This window comes from Zalophus californianus, chromosome 11 (genome assembly GCF_009762305.2).
Source record: "Zalophus californianus isolate mZalCal1 chromosome 11, mZalCal1.pri.v2, whole genome shotgun sequence".
Lineage (NCBI taxonomy): Eukaryota > Metazoa > Chordata > Mammalia > Carnivora > Otariidae > Zalophus > Zalophus californianus.
This window is the reverse complement of record NC_045605.1, coordinates 85,472,088-85,493,221: the sequence shown is the minus strand read 5'-3', so window position 1 is coordinate 85,493,221 and position 21,134 is coordinate 85,472,088. Positions and strand designations below refer to the sequence as shown.

The 21,134-nt window shown below is 37.0% G+C and overlaps 1 protein-coding gene across 4 annotated transcripts in view; it reads right to left on the bottom strand.

Moving 5' to 3' along the window:
* The window catches only part of QSER1 (glutamine and serine rich 1), a 79,830-nt gene that overhangs the window by 41,233 nt on the left and 17,463 nt on the right, over positions 1 to 21,134 (bottom strand). For all 4 annotated transcript variants that reach the window (XM_027579265.1, XM_027579268.2, XM_027579269.2 and 1 more), the window contains 2 exons: positions 4,787 to 4,899; positions 4,246 to 4,407 (listed from right to left, as the gene is read on the bottom strand). In XM_027579265.1, coding sequence (XP_027435066.1) covers positions 4,246 to 4,407; positions 4,787 to 4,899 — 275 coding nt within the window. The remainder of the gene's footprint in view (positions 1 to 4,245; positions 4,408 to 4,786; positions 4,900 to 21,134) is intronic.

The following is a 21,134-nucleotide window of genomic DNA, read 5'->3' as shown; positions in this document are numbered from 1 at the left end:
ACACATGTCTTCACAGTAGACTTACATAACCTTTAACCCATTAAAATCTCTAAGACTGAAAAGACTGACAAATTAGTTCTGCATGTAAATTTCAAAAATTACATTTCAAAAACAGCTAGCTTTCTTTTTTTATTTTTACTTCTGAGAGAGAGAGTGTGTGTGTGTGGGTGAGGGGGGGCAGAGGGGAAGAATCTTTTTTTTTCTGATTTATTTATTTATTTTAGAGAGAGCAAGGGAGCACAGGGCGGAGGGGCAGAGGGAGAGAGGGAGTCCCAAGCAGACTCCACCTTAAGCATGGAATACAACGCAGAACTTGATCTCATGACCTAAGCTGACACCAAGAGTTGGTTGCTTAACTGACTGAGCCACCCAGGTGACTTAAAATAGTAGCTTTCTTAAAGCAAAAACAAAATTACAAAGGTATTAGCAATTCCTATCTATATAAATGAATTTATATATGTTAGATAAGGTCACCTGAAAATTAAAATCAAAATGTGGCTGGGTGATAGACATTGGGGAGGGTATGTGCTATGGTGAGCACTGTGAATTATGTTAAGACTGATGAATCACAGACCTGTACCTCTGAAACAAATAATACATTATAGGTTAAAAAAAAAAAAAGAGAGAGAGAGAAGATAGTAGGAAGGGAAAAATGAAGGGGGGGAATAGGAGGGGGAGATGAACCATGAGAGACTATGGACTCTGAGAAACAAACTGAAGGTTCTAGAGGGGAGGGGGGTGGGGGGATGGGTTAGCCCGGTGATGGGTATTAAAGAGGGCACGCTCTGCATGGAGCACTGGGTGTTATACGCAAACAATGAATCATGGAACACTACATCAAAAACTAATGATGTAATGTATGGTGATTAACATAACAAAATAAAATTTAAAAAAATGTACATAATCTCTTGTGATTAATTCATCCTAAAAATCTCAATGCAAAAGCATCAGACAAGCTAAAATATTCGTAACATTAAAATTAAACCCAAACTGCCTACATTGAACATGATAAATAAATCTAAAAATAAACAGGTTAATACTGCAAAGTTTCTTTTATCAAAATATATACATTTTGGGGGCACCTGGGTGGCTCAGTCAGTTAGGCGTCTGACTTGATTTTGGCTAAGGTCATGATCTCAGGGTCGTGGAATTGAGGCCCACAATGGGCTCCTCAGTCAGTGAAAGTCAGCTGGAGATTCTCTCTCTCCTTCTGCCTCCCCCTCCATGCACTCTCTCTCTCTAATAAGTAAATAAACCTTAAAATACAGGGCACCTGGGTGGCTCAGTTGGTTAAGTGACTGCCTTCGGCTCGGGTCATGATCCTGGAGTCCCGGGATTGAGTCCCGCATTGGGCTCCCTGCTCGGCGGGGAGTCTGCTTCTCCCTCTGACTCTCCCCCCTCTCATGTGCTCTCTCTCTCTCTCTCTCATTCTCGCTCTCTCAAATAAAGTCTTTAAAAAAAAAACACCTTAAAATACATACTTATATATGTGTGTGTATATATATATACACACTTAAAAATATCTTGGATTTCAACTTTTGGCTTCCTATGAACAAATTCCCAAGATAATAGACGTATGCTTATCCTAAAAGGCTGATCAGAAATTAGTATTGTCAAGGAGATTTATTACCATGTCAGGAAAGCATTCTAGCCACATATAGCAAAAGTTAACATATACTCTTATGATCTAAAAGTTCTACTTCTAGAAATTTATTTTATGGAAATAAGTGGACAAAAAGATATTTGTACAAGATACTCTTTATAGTTATTGTGTGTGCTAATAAGTAGAAACAACCCATATGTCCATCAACACAGGATTGATCAAATAATTATGGCATAACTGATTAATACTATTGTTATAAACACTGACTAAGTGGATATATGTTTTGATATACAAAGATATCAAAAAAGAGTAAATATCAAACTGTTAACTCTTCTCTACAAAAGTAGGACTGTAGGGCACCCAGGTGGCTCAGTTGGTTAAGCGACTGCCTTCGGCTCAGGTCATGATCCTGGAGTCCCAGGATCGAGTCACGTATCGGGCTCCCTGCTCAGCGGGGAGTCTGCTTCTCACTCTCCCTTCTTGTGCTCTCTCTCTCATTCTCTCTCTCAAATAAATAAAATTTATAAAAAACACAAAAAAACAAAAGTGGGACGGACTGTAGTAAGGAACTATCACTTTCCCTTTTGTAGACCTTGTTACTGTTTACATGTTTTTTAGTGAACTGCCATTAAAATTTTTTTAGTTAGGGCACCAGGATGACTCAGTTGTTAAGTGTCTGCCTTCGGCTCAGGTCATGATCCCAGGGTCCTGGGATCGAGTCCCACATTGGGCTCCCTGTTCTCCCTCTCCCACTCCCCCTGGTTGTGTTCCCTCTCTTGCTGTATCTTTCTCTGTCAAATAAAGTAAAAAAAACTTTAAATTAAAAAATAATTTTTTTATTTAGAAAATAGGGGAAAAAAGATTCTCTGGCCCTTTCAAAAACCTTCTCTCACTTCTTCCCATTAAATGTCAAAAAAGTATTAATACTATGAAGACAGAAAATAATATAGTTGCACTGAAAAGAATGAATAACACTTAAAATTTATGTTTAAAATAATACAATCATAGAAACTGGAACAGAAAATCTAAGGGGCACCTGGGTGGCTCAGTCATTAAGAGTCTGCCTTCGGCTCAGGTCACGGTCCCAGGGTGCTGGGATTGAGCCCCACATTGGGCTCCCTGCTCCGCAGGAAGCCTGCTTCTCCCTCTCCCACTCCCCCTGCCTGTGTTCCCTCTCTCGCTATTTATTTTTGTCAAATAAATAAATAAAATCTTAAAAAAAAATCTAAATATATATAATGTACAATTATTCCAGGAAGCAAAAAGTGAAACTACTTTGTTTTATAATATTCTCATTTTTTTTTTAAAGATTTTTTAATTTATTTTTTGACAGAGAGAGACACAGTGAGAGAGGGAACACAAGCAGGGGGAGTGGGAGAGGGAGAAGCAGGCTTCCCGCGGAGCGGGGAGCCCGATGCGGGGCTCAATCCCAGGACCCTGGGATCATGACCTGAGCCGAAGGCAGACACTTAACGACTGAGCCACCCAGGCGCCCCATAATATTCTCTTTTATGTCACACTAAAACATTAATTATTTCCTTGGAGCATATTGAAAAGCTCTATTAATGGAATTAATTCATGTAATGTAAATCCATGTAATGGAATTTAGAGCAGAATGATAAAATACTATTTCCTACCGTTACTACTTTAAAATATCTCCTCAAATATGCTATGACATTTCTTATTCTTTAAAATAAAACCTTAAAAAAACACCTAATTTCCTGTCACCCTGAAAAAGGTAAAAATATATACAAATAACTTTGGGGGAGAAATAGTTGAAAAATGGAATGTATATATAAATAAGAAAAATACAACAGTATCAGCCTATAATGGCCTTTACTAAACAGTGATGTAATCCTGTTCAATTCTGGATAATGTTAACATAACTCTAATGATGAAATCAGTCCCAAGATTTTTTTTTTTTAAAGATTTTATTTATTTATTTGACAGAGAGATAGAGAGCACAAGTAGGCAGAGTGGCAGGCAGAAGGAGAGGGAGAAGCAGGCTCTCTGCTGAGCAGGGAGCCGGACATGGGGCTCGATCCCAGGACCCTGGGATCATGACCTGAGCTGAAGGCAGTCGCTTAACCGACTGAGCCATTCAGGTGCCCCCCAAGATTGTTTTTTACTATACTACCTACTCAGCCTAAGTCACAAAGTTAAATGAATTTAATTGTTCACCAAAAAAAAAAAAAAAAAAAGATAAATATGGAGGTGATGGATTAACCAGATGGAGGGGGAATTTTCACAAGGTAATGCACAGCAAATCACCACAATGCACGCTTTAAACATCTGACAGTTTTATATGTCAATTAGATCTCAATAAAGCTGAAATGGAAAAATAAAAGAAACTGAATGTTTGCTTCTATTAAGTAGACAAGTAACCTTAACTTAAATTGCCAGATAAGAACTTTATATCTAGGGTTTATATTTAATAATTACCTTCTTCAACTTGTTAGTTTTCACCAGAGTGATAAATTTGAATTCTGTCCAATGTAAAATTATGGAAAAATTCCAGGTTTTAAAGTTCACTGAAAAGTCAGTTAATTATTCTCAGCCACACTACATAATGACAATGCCATAAAAAGTGTATTTTTATCAGTATTTTGTCTGGACTTAAAATTCTGAAAACAAAGAATCACCTGTTTGCCAGGATGGAGCCCTGAATTGTGGTAAAAGAGTAGTTCCTGAAGAAGCAGCCTGAGCAGTTCGGGATTCAACAGCAGACAGAAAGTTCATCACTGAAGATTCTTTAGTGTTAGTGCTGGCGCTGTTCACACTAGTATCAAATATTCCAGAAAGACCTACATTTGAAGATAAAATAGATCATAAAGTAAAAATATGTATTAATATAAAATTGTTATTTCTGTTATTTTAAAAAGGAATCTCTGAAATTTGAGGCCAAAAGCTCTATAACCCTAAACTGTTTTGAAATAGCAAACAAATATTAGTTTGACTAAGTATAGTTATAATTTAAAATCCCCAAAGATCTATGAAAAAAGATCTCCTAGAGGATAGATATCCTCTATCAGTAAAGGACAAAGCTTTTGATTTCATTTTCATTTTCACTTTTCCCACGGCTCCATTATGTCCTGCCCACATTCATAGCCCAATATATGAAAAACTGATTTTTCTTCTTAATCACTAAATGTAGCCAGATTCGTTTTACAAGAGCATTTTTACCAGTTGCCTGAGGTGTGGTAGCGTATCCAGGAAGCTGATGAGAGGCTGCAAAAGTCTGTCTCTGAAGGAGATCTGTTTCAGAGTGTGAGGGATGTCCTTCTTCATAGCTTAAACTAAAGGATAATAAAAAATAAGTGACCAAAAACACATAGCTCAAACAACAGGATCAAAACATCTCTCGGAGAGCAATTATCAAAAGTGGCAGAAGTCTTTGACTAAATTCCTGACCTACACATCAATAGATCAAACACAGTCTGACAACACTGTCAACATGGGGAAAATATACTGACGATATACTAGGAAGAAAAATTATGATGCATAGTATTTTCCTTAATTCAACTTGACTTCCTTTTACTGGGAGAGAAGCGACAAGGTACAGTAGGAAGAGCAATATCCTGAAAAACGGGACAGCTGAGTTCATTGTCCGAGTTCTACCTCTGGCTTACAGTGTGATTTCAGTAAGGGACTTAATTAATGTCAGACTAAATTTCTCATCTGTGTGAAGGAAGGACTAGACAAGATAATCTCTTAAGTCCCTCTAATTCTAACATTCTATGGAATATCAGATAACTCATATTAATTGATAATTAAAATAACTCACCTAGAAAATTTCAAGTTTGGACATTTTGAGAGTAATTCAGAACAACATATTTTTTCTCCTCTTGATTTTTACTTTGAATATTTTATTTATTTATTTTTTACTTTGAATATTTTAAACCCACAGAAAAATTGAAATAGTCCAATGAAAAACTTATACCCGTTACTTAAGACTCAATCATTGTTAACATTTTACCTTTGTTTTATTTTTCTTTATACACAGATATAAACACACACACACTTCTTTTATTAAACCACTTGAAAATAACTTGCAGACACGACACTACATCTTTAAAATACTTCAGCTGTATCTCCTAGGAATCAGGCATTCTTCTATACAGCCAATTATTATTAGGCTTGAATAAATTTAACCTTAAGTCAGTAATAGTATGTAATAGAGGTCATATTCCAATTTCCCAATTGTTGCCAAAATGTTTGGGATTTTTAAAGCTCTTTCTTTTTTTTAAGATTTTATTTATTATTTGACAGAGAGAGACACAGCGAGAGAGGGAACACAAGCAGGGGGAGTGGGAGAAGGAGAAGCAGGCTTCCTGCTGAGCAGGGAGCCCAATGCAGGGCTCAATCCCAGGACCCTGGGATCATGACCTGAGCCGAAGGCAGATGCTTAACGACTGAGCTACCCAGGCGCCCCTTAAGGCTCTTTCTATGTAGAATCCAATCAAGCCCAGAATTCCACTTGGTTATGTCTCTTTAAATTGAGAACAGTGCCTCTAATCTCAGATCCCTTTTGTCTTGATTTCATGGCACAGACGTTGTTGTTGAGGAATCCAAGTCGGTTGAATGTAGACTATCCCAAATTCTGGCTCTGTCTGATTGATTCCTCATGAGAAGTACGTTAAGTGATATTTTGTACTTCTTATTGCATCACATGAGGATGCACATGTCTGTCTGTCTCATTATTGGTGATGCCAAACTTGAAGTGGTTAAGGTACATGTGTCAGATCTCTCCATGTAGTTACTTTTTCTCCTTTGAAATGCAATTGTGAGGTGTTACTTTAAGACTGTAAATATCTTATGCCCAACAGCCAAAGGTTTCAGACATCATCCACTAATGATCTTTAATTCAATTATCACACTGGAGACTGGAATTGGTAGCTTTCTAATTACATCATTCTTTTAACATTTAAAAGGTAGTCGTCTTCTATAAAATAAAAATGAGCTTTCCCCCCTTTTCTCCCTCTCATGTACATGATATATATACTTATATTTTCATATTTTTCAAAAGTGCATATATCTTACACTTCAAAAATATATTACTGTAGACTTAAAAAAATTGAAGTATAGTTGACATATAATATTAGTTTCAGGTGTACAACACAGTGATTCAACAATTATATACATTATGAAATGCTTACCATGACACATGTAGTTACCATCTGTCACCATACGTTATTACAATATTATTGACTATATTCCCTGCTAGGAACATTTGTATACAAGTCTTTCATGGACATATGTTTTCATTTCTCTTAAGTTAAATATCTAGGAGTGGAATTACAGGGTCATAAAATAGGTGCATGTACCATTTTACATTACCATCAGTAATGAATCAACATTCCATTTTTGTTTTACATTCTTGTCATGACATGATGTTTTCAGTCTTCCTTTTTAAAAAAGATTTATTTGTTTTAGAAAGAGAGAGAGTATGAGTGGGAAGGGCTGAGAGAGGGGGAGAGTCTCAAGCTGACTGTGTGCTCAGCGTGGAGTCCGACGCAGGGCTCAATCCCACAACCGAGATCATGATCTGAGCCAAAACCAAGAGTCAGCCACTTAATCGACTGCACCACCCAGGCACCCCATCAGTTTTTTTAATTTTAGCCATCCTAGGTAGGTGTAGTAGTATTTCATGGTTTAATTTGCATGTTTTTATAGGCTGACAGGCTATTTTTTCAGCTCCTCTTGTCAAGTTTATTCCATTTTTTTGCCTTTAAAAAAAGCGGGTTTAGTTAGCTCTCCTATTGGGTTTTAAGAGTTTTTCTTATATTCTGGATTCACATTTTTGTCAGATATATGTACTGTGAATGTTTTCTTCCAATCTAATGACTTGCCTTTTTATTTTTTAGTGTCTTTAAATAAAAAGCTTTCATCAGTTAGTTTTATTGTGGTAATAAGAGCATTTAACATGAAATCTCTCCATTTAACAAAGCACGTGATACCTGCACTATGTCCTACAGCAGATCTCCCGATCTTATTCATCTTGAATAACTGAAACTTTATATCCTTTGAACAACTCCTCATTTCCCCCTTCCCCTAGGCTCTGGCAACCACCATCCCACTCTCTGCTTCTGAGTTTGACTAACAAGATTTTAATTTTTGATTAACCTGATTATATTTTTTTATAAAGTCAGTACTTATAGTGTCACTAATATATTCACCTACATTTTCTTCAAGTTTTAACGTTTATGTTTAGAACTCTCTCTCTATATATATATTTTTAGATTTTATTTATTTATTTGACAGAGAGAGACACAGCGAGAGAGGGAACACAAGCAGGGGGAGTGGGAGAGGGAGGAAGCAGGCTTCCTGCGGAGCAGGGAGCCGGATGCGGGGCTCGATCGCAGGACCTCGGGATCATGACCTGAGCCGAAGGCAGACGCTTAACGACTGAGCCACCCAGGCGCCCCAGATCTATAAATTTTTTGAGATAAGGGTAAAGATTCATTTTTTAAACTTCAAAAATTAAGGTATAATTTGCATACAATAAAATTCACCCCTTCCAGTGTACAGGTCAGTGAGTTTGGACAAGTACATAAATACTGCAAAAACTAAGGGAGAGAACAGTCCCATCCTTACACAAGATTCCCCCTGCCCCTCGGCAGTGAACTCCTCCCACCATCTCCCAAGGATCTGTTCTCTGTCCTTATAGTTTTGTCTTTTCCAAAATGTGGAATGAATAGTATCATTTAATATGTAGCCTTTTGTGTCTGGCTACTTTCAATTAGCTTAATGTCTTTGAGATTCATGGATGTTTTTATTTTATCAGTAATTCACTACATTTTATAGCTGAGCAGCATCCTGTTATATGGACGCATCAGAGGTTAGTGCTTTTTTGAAACCCATTAACAGTTTAAGGACCTTTGGGTTCTTTCCTGTTTTTAGCAATTCTGAATAAAGGTGCCATAAACCTATGCATAAGTTTCTGTGTGAAAATAAGGTTTCATTTCACTTGACTAAATACCTGGGGGGGGATGGCTTAGATACATGGTAATGTTGAACTTTAGAGAAACTGCCTATTTTCCAAAGTGGCTATCCTTTCTGCATTCCTCCAGTAATGTATGTGGTCTGACTCTGCATCCTCACTGGCACTAAGTATTATCAATTTGTAAGTTGTTTCTTTTCTGTTTAAAAATTTTAACCATTCTAATTGGTGTGCAATGGTACGTCATTGTGGTTTTTTTTTTTTTTAACACTTATTTGAGTGGGGAGGGACAGAGAGAGAGGGAGAGAGTCCTAAGCAGACTCCATGCTGAATGCAGGGCCCCATGTGGGGCTCAATCTCACAACCCTGAGATCATGACCTGAGCCAAAAACAAGAGTCAGCCGCTTAGCTGACTGTGCCACCCACGCGCCTCCTTCACTGTGGTTTTATTTATTTATTTTTAAAGATTTTATTTATTTATTTGACAGAGAGAGACAGCGAGAGGGAACACAAGTAGGCAGAGTGGGAGAGGGAGAAGCAGGCTTCCCACTGAGCAGGGAGCCTGATGCGGGGCTCGATCCCAGGGATCATGACCTGAGCCGAAGGCAGACAATGACTGAGCCACCCAGGCGCCCCTCCACTGTGGTATTAATCTGTATTTCCTTAATAACTACGAATGAGGAGCAACATTTGCTTGTCTATCATGCAGAAATCTTTGGTAAAATATCTACTCAAATCTTTTGCATATTTTTTATTGGGTTGTTTTCTTATTATTGAGTTTTAGGTTTTGCCTATATATTCTAGAATCAAATCCTTGGTGAGATATGTTTTCCAAATATTTTCTCCCACTCTGTGGCTTTCATCCTTATAACAATGTAGTCAGAACAGAACCATTTAAAAAAATTTTTTTTTAAGATTTCATTTCTTTATTTGACAGCGAGAGACACAGCGAGAGAGGGAACACAAGCAAGGGGAGTGGGAGAGGGAAAAGCAGGCTTCCTGTGGAGCAGGGAGCCCAATGCAGGGCTCAATCCCAGGACCCTGGGATCATGACCTGAGCGGAAGGCAGACGCTTAACAACTGAGCCACCAGGTGCCCCAGAACCATTTTTTTTTAAAAGATTTTATGTTTAAGTAATCTCTACACCCAACCTGGGGCTCGAACTTACAACCCCAAGATCAAGAGTTGCATGCTCCACTGACTGAGCCAACCAGGCGCCTCTATGAATTTTATTTTTGCTGTTGTTGCTGAGAGATCTTTGCCTACTCCAATAGCTCAAAGATTTTCTCTTCTGATTCCTTCTGGAAGTTTTATAGTATTACTTTTCCCATTTAGGTCTATGATTCACTTGGAATTAATTTTTTGTACATGGTGTGAGGTAAGTCTTGGGATTCATTTCTTAAAAATTTGGTTATGCAATTGTCTCAGTATTCTATATTGAAAAAAACTGTTTTTACCTATTGAATTGCCATGGCATCTCTTAAAAAAAAATCAACTAGCCATATATTTGTGGTTCTCTTCTTAACTATTTTGCTATATCAATATGTTTGTTCTTAGGCCAATAACACAAAGCCTGATAAATGATTCATTCAGGTTGTACAAAATTCCAATCTTGTTCTTCAAAATTACTTTGGCCATGCCAGGTATTCTCATACAAATTTTAGAGGTAGCTTGTCAATTTCTACAAAACATTTCACTGAATCTATATATACGTCAATTTGGGGAAAACTACCATTTTAAAAGTACTGAGTGTTCTAATCCATGAGTATATTTATTTAGGTCTTTAATTTCTCTCAGCAGTCTTTTGTAGTGTTTAGTGCAAAATTCTTGCAAGTATTTTGTTAAATTTATCCCTAAGTTTCTCATTTTTCTTATTTTGTTCTAAATTTTTTTAAAATTACAGCTTTATTGATATGTAATTCACATACCTTAAAGGTGATCCTTTTAAAGTGTACAAATCAGTGCATTTTTAGAATATTCAAATTATGCAACCAGAACCATAATCTAATTTTAGAACATTCTCATTGCCTCAAAAATAAACCTGTACCATTAGTATCACTCTGCATATCCCCCTCCACCCAACCCCAGGCAATCCCTAATCTACTTTGTCTCTATGTATTTGCCTACTCAAAACATTTCACAAAAATGGAATCATATTATGTAGGCCTTCTGTGACTTTGTCCACTTAGTATAATGTTTTCAAGGGTCATCCATGTTACAAAATGGATATAACAGTACTTCATTCCATTTTATGGCTGAACAATATCCCATTGTATAGATATACATTTTGTTTAGCCATTTATAAGTTGATGGACATTTGGGTTGTTTCCACTATTTGGCTATTATGAATTATGCTGCTATGAACAATCGTGAACAAGTTTTTGTGTGGATGTGTTTCCTCTTGGGTATATACCTAGGAGTGGAATTTTTTAATCATATGACAACTCAAACATGTTCAACATTTTGAAGAATGGCCAACCAAAATGGCTGTACCACTTTACATTCCCACCAGCAATGGTTAAGGATTACAATTTCTCAACATCTTTGCTGATACTTCTTACAGCCTGTGTTGTTATTATAATAGCCATCCTAGTAGGCATGAAATGGTACCTCATTGTGGCTTTGATTTGCATTTACCTAACGATGTTGAACATCTTTTTTCTTTTTTAAAGATTTATTTGTGGGGGCGCCTGGGTGGCTCAGTTGGTTAAGAATCTATCTTCGACTCAGGTCATGATCCCAGGGTCCTGGGATTGAGCCCCGCATCAGGCTCCTTGCTCAGTGGGGAGCCTGCTTCTCCCTCTCCCTCTGCCTGCCATTCCCTGCTTGTGCTCTATCAAATAAATAAATAAAATCTTTAGGATTTGAGAGAGAGAGAACATGCAAGGGATAGCAGGAGAGAATCCTCAAGCAGACCCCTGCTGAATGGGGAGCCAATGCAGGGCTCCATACCATGACCCTGAGATCATGACCTGAGTGAAATCAACAGTTGGATGTTTAATTGACTGAGCCACCCAGATAACCCCATTTTGAATTAATTTTTGTACATAGCGTAAGGTAGGAGTCTAACTTTATTCTTTTGCTACTCATTTTGAGTATAATTTGAAATTCTTTAATAATAAACAACTAAATAGCCAGCTGTTATTTTCAAAATATTACCATTTTATCTGCTTTTCAAATTATCATAGCAATCATGCTTTATATTAAAACAATCTAGGGGTGCCTGTTTGGCTCAGTTGGTTAAGCATTTACCTTTGGCTCAGGCTGTGATCCTGGGGTCCTGGGATTGAGCCCGGTGTTGGGGCTCCCTGCTCAGCAGGTAATCTACCTCTCCCTCTCCCTCTGCCCCTCCCCCCCGTTTGTGTGCTCTCTCTCTCAAATAAAATCTTTTTAAAAAATTAAAAAATAAAACAATCTACACACATCTATTTCCTTGTCCTGTCAGCTGACGGAGCCTAGAAATGAAGACTCCCTGGTTGCAAAGAGCATACTTCTTACCCAGATAATGGTTCCTAATACCATACACTTCAAGAAAAAGGAACCAATGTTCCTTGAAGAAATGGGTGGGTCATTCTAGTACTGGGGCAGGAAATACAAAAGATATGAATCTGGAGCATCTTATAATACCAGAAAGTAAGAAAGTGCTCAGGAAAAAAAAGGAAAGATGGGGGAAAACCCCTACATTTACAAGGGCATGTTAAGGGGTAAATAAATAAATAAATAAATAAAAACAACAATGGCATGTCAAGGGGACAGAGAAGCCAATTAGAAGAGCACCTAATGGCAAAACCTGGAAGATTTTAAGCCTTATAAAAATCTGATAGTCACTGGTTTGTTGACATTATTTTTAAAATTTTTTAAAAAGTTTACTTTATGGTTTTGGATTATGTTTTTTTTTTCCCCAATACTAATCTCTATACCCAACGTGGGGCTAGAACTCATGACCCCAAGATTAAGAGTCACATGCTCAGGGTACCTGAGTGGCTCAGTCAGTTGAGCATCCAAGTCTTGATTTCAGCTCAGGTCATGATCTCAGGGTCCAGGGATTGAGCCCAGTAGTGGGCTCTGCACCTTGGCAGGGAATCTGCTTGTGAATTCTCTCCCTCTGGCCCTCCCCCACTCATGTTCACACTATATCTCTCTAAAAAAATGAATAAATAATCTTAAAAATAATAAAAGTCACATGCTCTGCCAACTGAGCCAGCCAGGCGCCATGACATTGTTTATTTCTTTAAACAAAAGCCAGATTTTTTAAGTTTTTAAAAGATTTTTTTTTTTTGAGATTTTTAAGTAATCTCTATGCCCAATGTGGGGCTTGAATTCATGACTCCGAGATCAAGAGTCACATGCTCTACTGACTCAACCAGCCAGGAGTCCCACAAAAGACAAGTTTAAAAAAAAAAGATCATCCTGGAAAAAAAAAACATCTCAAAACATGGTCAACAAATTCTCATATTTGAGCCAATGTAAGATCTTTGAATAAATGTTCATTTATTTAATATAGGACGTAATCTGCTAGAGTCCTTCCTAGCCCCCCAGGCCTGGATGGGTGGTAGGGAGAAAGAGAGAACTTATACTATACATACATACTCCAAAAATTACAGGAGCTAAGGCCTAGAGAAGAGGAAGGAGCCAAGAGATAAGAATCACTATTGTTTCAATCTTCATATTCCTAGCCTAGCATGAAACTTCAATCTTCTATCCCCTCTCCACACACTCAAAGTAGGGGAGTTTCAGTGTTGAAGATAAGAAGGATCAGAATTTTGCAGGGGGTAGTATCACCTTCCTTCAGTTGCTGTCACTTAAATGCCAAATTAAAAACTGTTATTTTCCTAAAAATTAAAATGAACCAAAAGATTATTCAGTTACTACCCTCTATCTTAAATATGAACATTTTTTCCCTTAGCTTCTTAATTTTTTTATTTATATTTTTGAGAGGGGGAGAGAGATGGTTGGCGGGGGGGAAGAGGCAGAGGGAGAAAGAATCCCAAGTAGGCTCCACGCCCAGTGCCAAGCCTCCTTCTCACAACCCTGGGATCATGACCTGAGCCAAAATCAAGAGTCAGATGCTTAACTGACTAAGCCACCCACATGCCCCTATACTTCTTAATTTTAATTTAATATGTTTAGCAAGAAAATTAAGTCGTAAAGCAGATGAGAAACTGGAGACAAAAAATCTCATCTAAATGACAGTTTGTGCAGTGATGATATATGATCATAAGAAAAAAAAGTTTTTGAATGTGTTACTGAGAATAAGCTATCTTATGGTTTATATCCTGATAGTCATACATACAAATCTACTCCTTGGGTAGCATACTCTTATGTCCATAGTAATTAAGAAACACATTCCAAGTTTTAAAATCAATTAGCAAAAGTTCCATGAAATATGTTAAATCCCAGGGAAACAAGCCAGGACTTGCACACAAGTAATAAATTACTTAAGCACTGAATGAATGATTTTGCCTTATGCAGTCCTATTTAGTTGTTAAAGATTTATTTATTTATTTTAGAGAGAGAGAGCAAGGCAGGGAAGGGCAGAGGGAGAAGGGGAGAGAGTCTCAAGCAAACTCTGCACTGAGCATGGAGCCCAACACAGGGCTCGATCACATGACCCTGAGATCACGACCTGAGCCAAACCATGAGTCAGACACTCAACGGATTGTACCACCCAGGTACCCCACCTTAAGTAGCCCTATTACTCTCTTCTCAGTGTTAAAAGAATTTGGCCACTGAAGATATAGATATTCTGGTATAATAAGAACAAAATTCTCTTTAAGCTTTGAAAATATGGTTTTAAACTTTTCATAGTTGAGAAAGATAAAAACCCTGGATTGGAAGTTAGGAGGCCCCAATTTCAGTCCTGATTCTGCAAACAACACTAGAAGACTTTCAGCAAAACACGTAATCTTGTAGAGTCTTCATTTTTCTATTTATGAAACCTAATGCTCTTTGTATTAACTCATATTCTGAGTCAAGCTTAATATTTTTACTTAATCGATCATACTGTATTTATTCTTTAGTATAAAATATGTCTTCAAAATTGAGTACAGAGATAAATCACATGGAGTTCATGTAATTAACTTTCTTTGTGGAACTCTACCATGGCTGTCCCACTCATACCTAAATGTCAAGTATTTTATTTTAGCTAATCATAGTCTGAGAATTAAGAAAAAAAACCTGAAGTATAAGAATAATCAGCCCCTGGGTGGCTCAGTCAGTTAGGCATCTGACTCTTGATCTCAGCTTATGTCTTTTTCTTTGAAAGAGAGAACGTGTGCGGAGAGAGTAGACAAGGATGTGGAGAAACTAGAACCCTCATATGTTGCTGGTGGGAATGTAAATGGTGCAGTCACTTTGGAAAACAATTTAGTAGTTCTTCAAAACGTTAAACACAGAATTACCATAAAGACCCAACAATTCCATTAAGAGGTATCTACCCAAGGAAAATGAAACATATGTTCAAATATTTTTATGCAAATGTTCACTGCAGCATTATTTGCAAAAGCCAAAAACTGAAAACAACCAAATATAAATCAACTAGTGAATGGATAAACAAAATGAGCTACATCTATGCAATGGAATATTATTCTGCTATTAAGTACTTATAGTACTGATACATGTTACAACATGGATGAATCTCTAAAATATTATGCTTAGTCACAAAATCCAGACACAAAAGAACATGTATTTTATTATTCCATTTATATGAAATGCCCAGAAAAGGCAAATCTAAAGACACAGAAAATGGACTAATGCCTAGGGCTAGAGGTGAGAATGAGGAGTGATTATAAATGGGCACAAGGTTTCTTTTTGGGGTAATGAAAAGGTTGGAAGATTAGACTGTGATGATGTAAATATACTAAAAATCACTGTACACAATATAGGAGAATTTTATGGTGCGTAAATTAAATCTCAAAAAAGCTGTTAATTAAAAAAAAGAGCTGGAAAAATCTGGCTTAGATTCACTATCTCTAAGGAAATGGGCAATGTATAGCTTGAGACTTCATTTGCTCATTTGTAAATGAGCACAGGTAACTCCTATTCACTGTATCATGTAGGCTCTTTAGGGCCATTAGAAGTGGGTTCTGTAGAACATCAGAAGGCAGAAGAGAGGAGTCTGAGTATTATTTGTCCAATCTCTCCATCACAACCATGATTCCAGCCAAGCTGCATCCATCTACGACTATAGCTCCTTCTGGGCTCCAATAACTTGTAGCCCCCTGCCCCCCTTCATGGGCCTAGATGTGGCTTCACACAGCTACAACTCATTCAAAGTCTCATTAAGCTTTTTTGGTTCCCTTAACCCTGGCCCCCAGCTATAAAACTGAGCCCCTCATTAACATGAATCAAAGGAATAAAATTATGTTTCAGGCAGGGCCTTTAACTGATAATTAGTGTAAAGGAAGTGCAATTGGTACTTTGTACCAATAAATTATTGTTTGTTTTTTAAAAAGATTTTATTTATTTGTCAGAGACACAGTGAGAGAAGGAACACAAGCAGGGGGAGTGGTAGAGGGAGAAGTAGGCTTCATGCTGAGCAGGGAGCGTGATGCGGGGCTTGATCCCAGGACCCTGGGATCACGACCTGATCTGAAGGCAGACGCTTAACGACTAAGCCACCCAGGTGCCCCACCAACGAGTTATTGTTAAAACAAGTATGATTTGTTGAGATAAGTAAATTTAACTGTTCCATAAATCTTTAATGATCTTTACCAAAACAATCCTATTTCATTTTATACAAAAGATACACTAAAGTTGGTTAAACAGGTGTTTTTCTTTTCACTAAGGTGAAATGAAGACTAGTATGGTATTTCCTGCCTAGTGGTGTGGTAGAGCATATTCAAAAATCAGTCTATCAGTTCCAAACATCATTCACACAAAGAGAGACAGATTTTGGCATTTGTAACAGATGCCCAAGAAAAACGATGCCAAAGTCAAGGATATGAAGAGTTTCCGTCTGTTGTTCTGTCAGGAAATAAATGAAATGTGATGGTGATGTGGCATATGCTTGGCTGTGTTCATAACAAGAGACACCACAGCCTGGGCTGGACACAATTCCAAAATTCCATTTCATCATCTTCCTTTTTTATTTCTGTCATCACCTGCATTACTGACCTTTCCTTTGAACAAAGACAAAATTTTCAGATCCAACTTTTCCCATTTCCAGTATTTTTCTGGAAAACTTTTCTTTTAGAAGAAATACATCTGTATGGCTACATGCAAAAGAATGAAACTGGACCAGTTTCTTAGGCCATACATAAAAATAAACTCAAATATATTGAAGACCTAAATATTAAGACACGAAACCATAAAACTCCTGAAAGAAAACATAGGCAGTAAACTTCTAGACATCAGCCTTAGCAATATTTTTCTGGATCGGTCTCCTTAGGCCAGGGAAACAAAAGCAAAAATAAACAACTGGGACTATATCAAACTAGTAAGCTTTTGCACAGCAAAGGACACCATCAACAAAACAAAAAGGCAAACTTCCAGGGCCACCTGGGTGGCTCAGTTGGTTAGCCATCCGACTCTTGATTTTGGCTCAGGTCATGGTCTCCGGGTCCTGGGATTGAGCCCTGGGATTGAGCCCTGGGATGGGTTTGTGCTGGGTGTGGAGCCTGCTTGGGATTCTCTCTCCCACTCCCTCTGCCCTTCCCCCCACACACGCTCTTTCTTTCTCTTTCTCTCTAAAAATAAAATACATAAATAAATAAGTCACAGGAATGACTAGAACAGCATAGGGAATACAGCCAGTAATAATACTGCAATAACTTTGTATAGGGACAGATGGTAACTACACTTATCATGGTAAACGTTTCATAATGTACATAAATGTCAAATCACTATGTTGTACACCTGAAACTCATATAATACTATATGTCAACTATACTTGAATTAAAAAAAATTTAAAAAGAAAACCAGGGGGAAAAAACCCCAAATACATCTGTCAAAGCAAATTATTTTGTGATTCAAATTGTTGCAATGTATTAACTACTACTAATGTCCAGACATTAACATATTCATTTAAGAGGTAGACAAAAATGGTCATGTGGGCCCTGGATGATTATATCTCATTTCAGGCTCTGAAGAAATTACTAGAAATGAACAAGCATGCAGCTGGTTTTCTCACAACACGTAACACAGTTCAAATTTCCAGGATTCAAATGTATAGGTGCCATGAAATGTTTTTTATTTTATTTTATTTATTTTTAAAGCTTTTATTTATTTACTTGACAGAGAGAGACACAGCAAGAGAGGGAACACAAGACGGGGGAGTGGGAGAGGGAGCAGGGAGCCGGATGCGGGGGTCGATCCCAGGACCCTGGGATCATGACCTGAGCCAAAGGCAGACGCTTAATGACTAAGCCACCAGGCGCCCGAAATGTTTTTTATTTTAGCTTCTTCATTGTATTTTATTGTTTGTGGCCTAGTTCCCTTACCAAATTAAATTTCTTCCTTTTATGAGAAACTAGTACAGCTGAACTTTTACTGTATCACAATTTTGTTCATTATTAACACGGTCTAGGATTTCTGGCATTAGGTAAGTCAAGTCTGTCTAAAGATACACATTTATCATAACAATTCACATTTATGCACTAGATTTCTAGACAAATATTTATATACCTTTGATTTAATATAAAAACCTAATAATATTTTATAGAGTAGAGAAAAAGATTTTCAGGTGAATCAAAATCCAAAGTTATAATATTCACTTTGACACTCAATATACTATTTTTTCTTCTCTACAAATTTTAATAAAAATTAACTGGAAATTTTCTATAAACTCAAAAGTTTTGCCACTTCTTTTTCCTTAAGGATATTTCCAGAAATTTGTAAGCCCATTAACCAAAGACTTATAAAACCACTACTATTTTCTATCATTGTAATTGCATTATATTATTTATACTATCTTAAGACTGATTTAGATACTAAAGCAGGTAGAATGCTTAGGCTGCCTTAAAATATCCTACATATTATAGTTATGTTAAAAAAAATTTTTAAGTGTATCTTTCAGAGACATACTATGGTTGAAAGAGATACACACATGGCCTGAAATTTGCTTTGAAATAATACAAAATAAATACAAAGTAGGGAGAGAAAGTACGTGGGGGTATATATGAAACAAGACTGACCATGTGTTGAAGTTTTTAAAGCTGGCTAATGAATAAGTAGGGGTCATTGTATCATTCTCTCTAAATGTGTTTGGTTGGAAATTTTCCTTAATAAAACTGTTATTCTCTGTAGTAGAAAAAATAAACTTCCAAGTGGCTAATTCACATTCTGGACTACTGGTTCACAAAAATGATTAATGCAAAGGAAGAAATTATAATAAACATTAAAGGAAAGGCATACACCATATTTTGAAACAATAGGTTAAAAACAATTTTATAATTTATAAGATTACTATCTTAAAAATTTTTATAAACATGTCTGTTAAGTGTGAATAACATTCATACTCACTCCAAAGCATACTTTATGAGGATGATGCTAAAATGACCATAAGGTGCACAACAGATCAAGGTTAATTAGCTGATATACCAGATTACCTTTTAATAGCACATTTGAAACCATCATCTCCTATGCTATATTAAAACATAATTTTTAAGTCTTAGAAGCAATTAATCATTGCATGTTACAAAGGATCAGATTGAGCCCAAACTTGCTCTTGTTAAAAAAAAAAAAAAGGTAATACAGAGATATTAAACAATGACAAAACACCATCTCTGGTTTTGTTTTCTGTGTAGTCACAGTTCTACTTATATCCTATCCTTCCAAATTGTTCATACTTTTATTTTTGGCATTTTTCTACTAGACCCTTTGTGGCTCTGGGCAAATCAAACTTTGACTTAGTCTAATGTCTATTTAAGTGAAAATACTACCAGTTGCTTTACCAGAGTAATATTCATTTTCCAGTTTGCTCGATATGAGAAATGTTTTAAAATGTTAAGCCATTTAATTTAAGCAGATCCAAGCAAAAGTATTTTAGCTTATCCACATTTCTTTGTTTGTCATGCTTCATTGGGTTAGATAAATCTGGTCTCAAGTTATTTAAATAGGATCAGTCATCACACAGTAATGAGAATGATGAAGTCATATGAAAATTTCATTATTTTATGCTTAGTTATACCCCATAAATGCCTACAGGCCTACCAACATAGGACAAGCTACATGGTCAGAATTCCTAAAGAACCTTAAACTTATGGAAGCCAAGTTTAAATCTGAATATGAGATAACAAATCAAAGCAGAATATATGCCAGCATTAAATATATTCTTTTTAAAAAAGATTTATTTATTTTAGAGAGAGGGAGAGTATGCGTGTGCATAAGTGGGGGAAGGGGCAGAGGGAGAGAATCTTCAAGCCGACTCCCTGCTGAGCGCGGAGCCCAAAGCAGGGCCGGATCTCACGACCCATGAGATCATGACCTGAGCCGAGACTTATTGAAGTACCCTGCTTCTCACTGTAAAATATTTCTTCTCTTTTCAAAAGATTATTGCCTTCAAGAGTTGGATGCTTAAGCGACTGAGCCACCCATGGTGTCCCAGAATTAATTATTCTTTAGTAAATCATTATTTATGGAGTTATTATATGATGGATACATGGCAGAAAAAACCCCAACTGCTCAAGGTAGACAGTCAAGAAACACCCAAGTTAGTGAAGATGGACCAACAATAAAAAAGCACAGAGAAATATTTAATATCAAGGATTGATGAGTGCTATGGAGAAACTTAAAGCAGAGTATAGGCTACACAGTGATGGGGAGGTGTATACCTTAACAATGTGACATTTTGAACTGAATGAGTGATGGGAGAAAGCCATGCCGATTATCAGAGGGAAGAGTGCTCCTAGCTGAGGAAACAGCTCAAAGACCCCAAGATAAGAGCGTTCCTACTGTAGCTGTCCAAGGAACAACGAAAAATGTGTGTTTCATTCAGAGATAAAAGAGACTGAGGGCAAGGGAGAATCTGTGGTCATGTTCTACAAAAAATGAAAGGAAAACAAGCCCGTGTCCTCCCATTTACCCCTTCATATTATGCAATATGTCCACACATATTAGCATACAGCTAGCACACTGGTTAACAAATGCTTACTATTGACCAAACAAAAAGAGAACTGACTGCAATTGCAAAGGCCTAGACTGGAAAGGCCGAGCTAGACGGGCCTGAGTAAAAATTAGGAAACGGATCGCGGCAGCCCGGTCACACGAAGTCATCTAGCACACTGCTAAAATTGAAAACAGCAGTAGCAGCAACAAAGGATAAATATGTAACAAAGAATTAAGATTTTTTTGTAAGCAAATTTAGCAAAGGAGTAGGCAATTTTTTAAAACAAAACTTGTAGTCTCATTTGAATTGGTGGCCAAAAAAACAAAACCAAAACACCCTTATTGAAATACCCTGCTTCTCACTGTAAAATATTTCTTCTTTTTTCAGATTACTGCCTTCAAGTCCTTGTTCACATATCACTATTGCAATTAGCCTGCCCAGTCCAAACTATTTAATCTGCACTGCCCCCAACCCACCTTCCATTCCTCCTTACCCTGTTTTCTTTTTCTTCTCTCACCTCCAAACATACTAGATAATTTACAGTT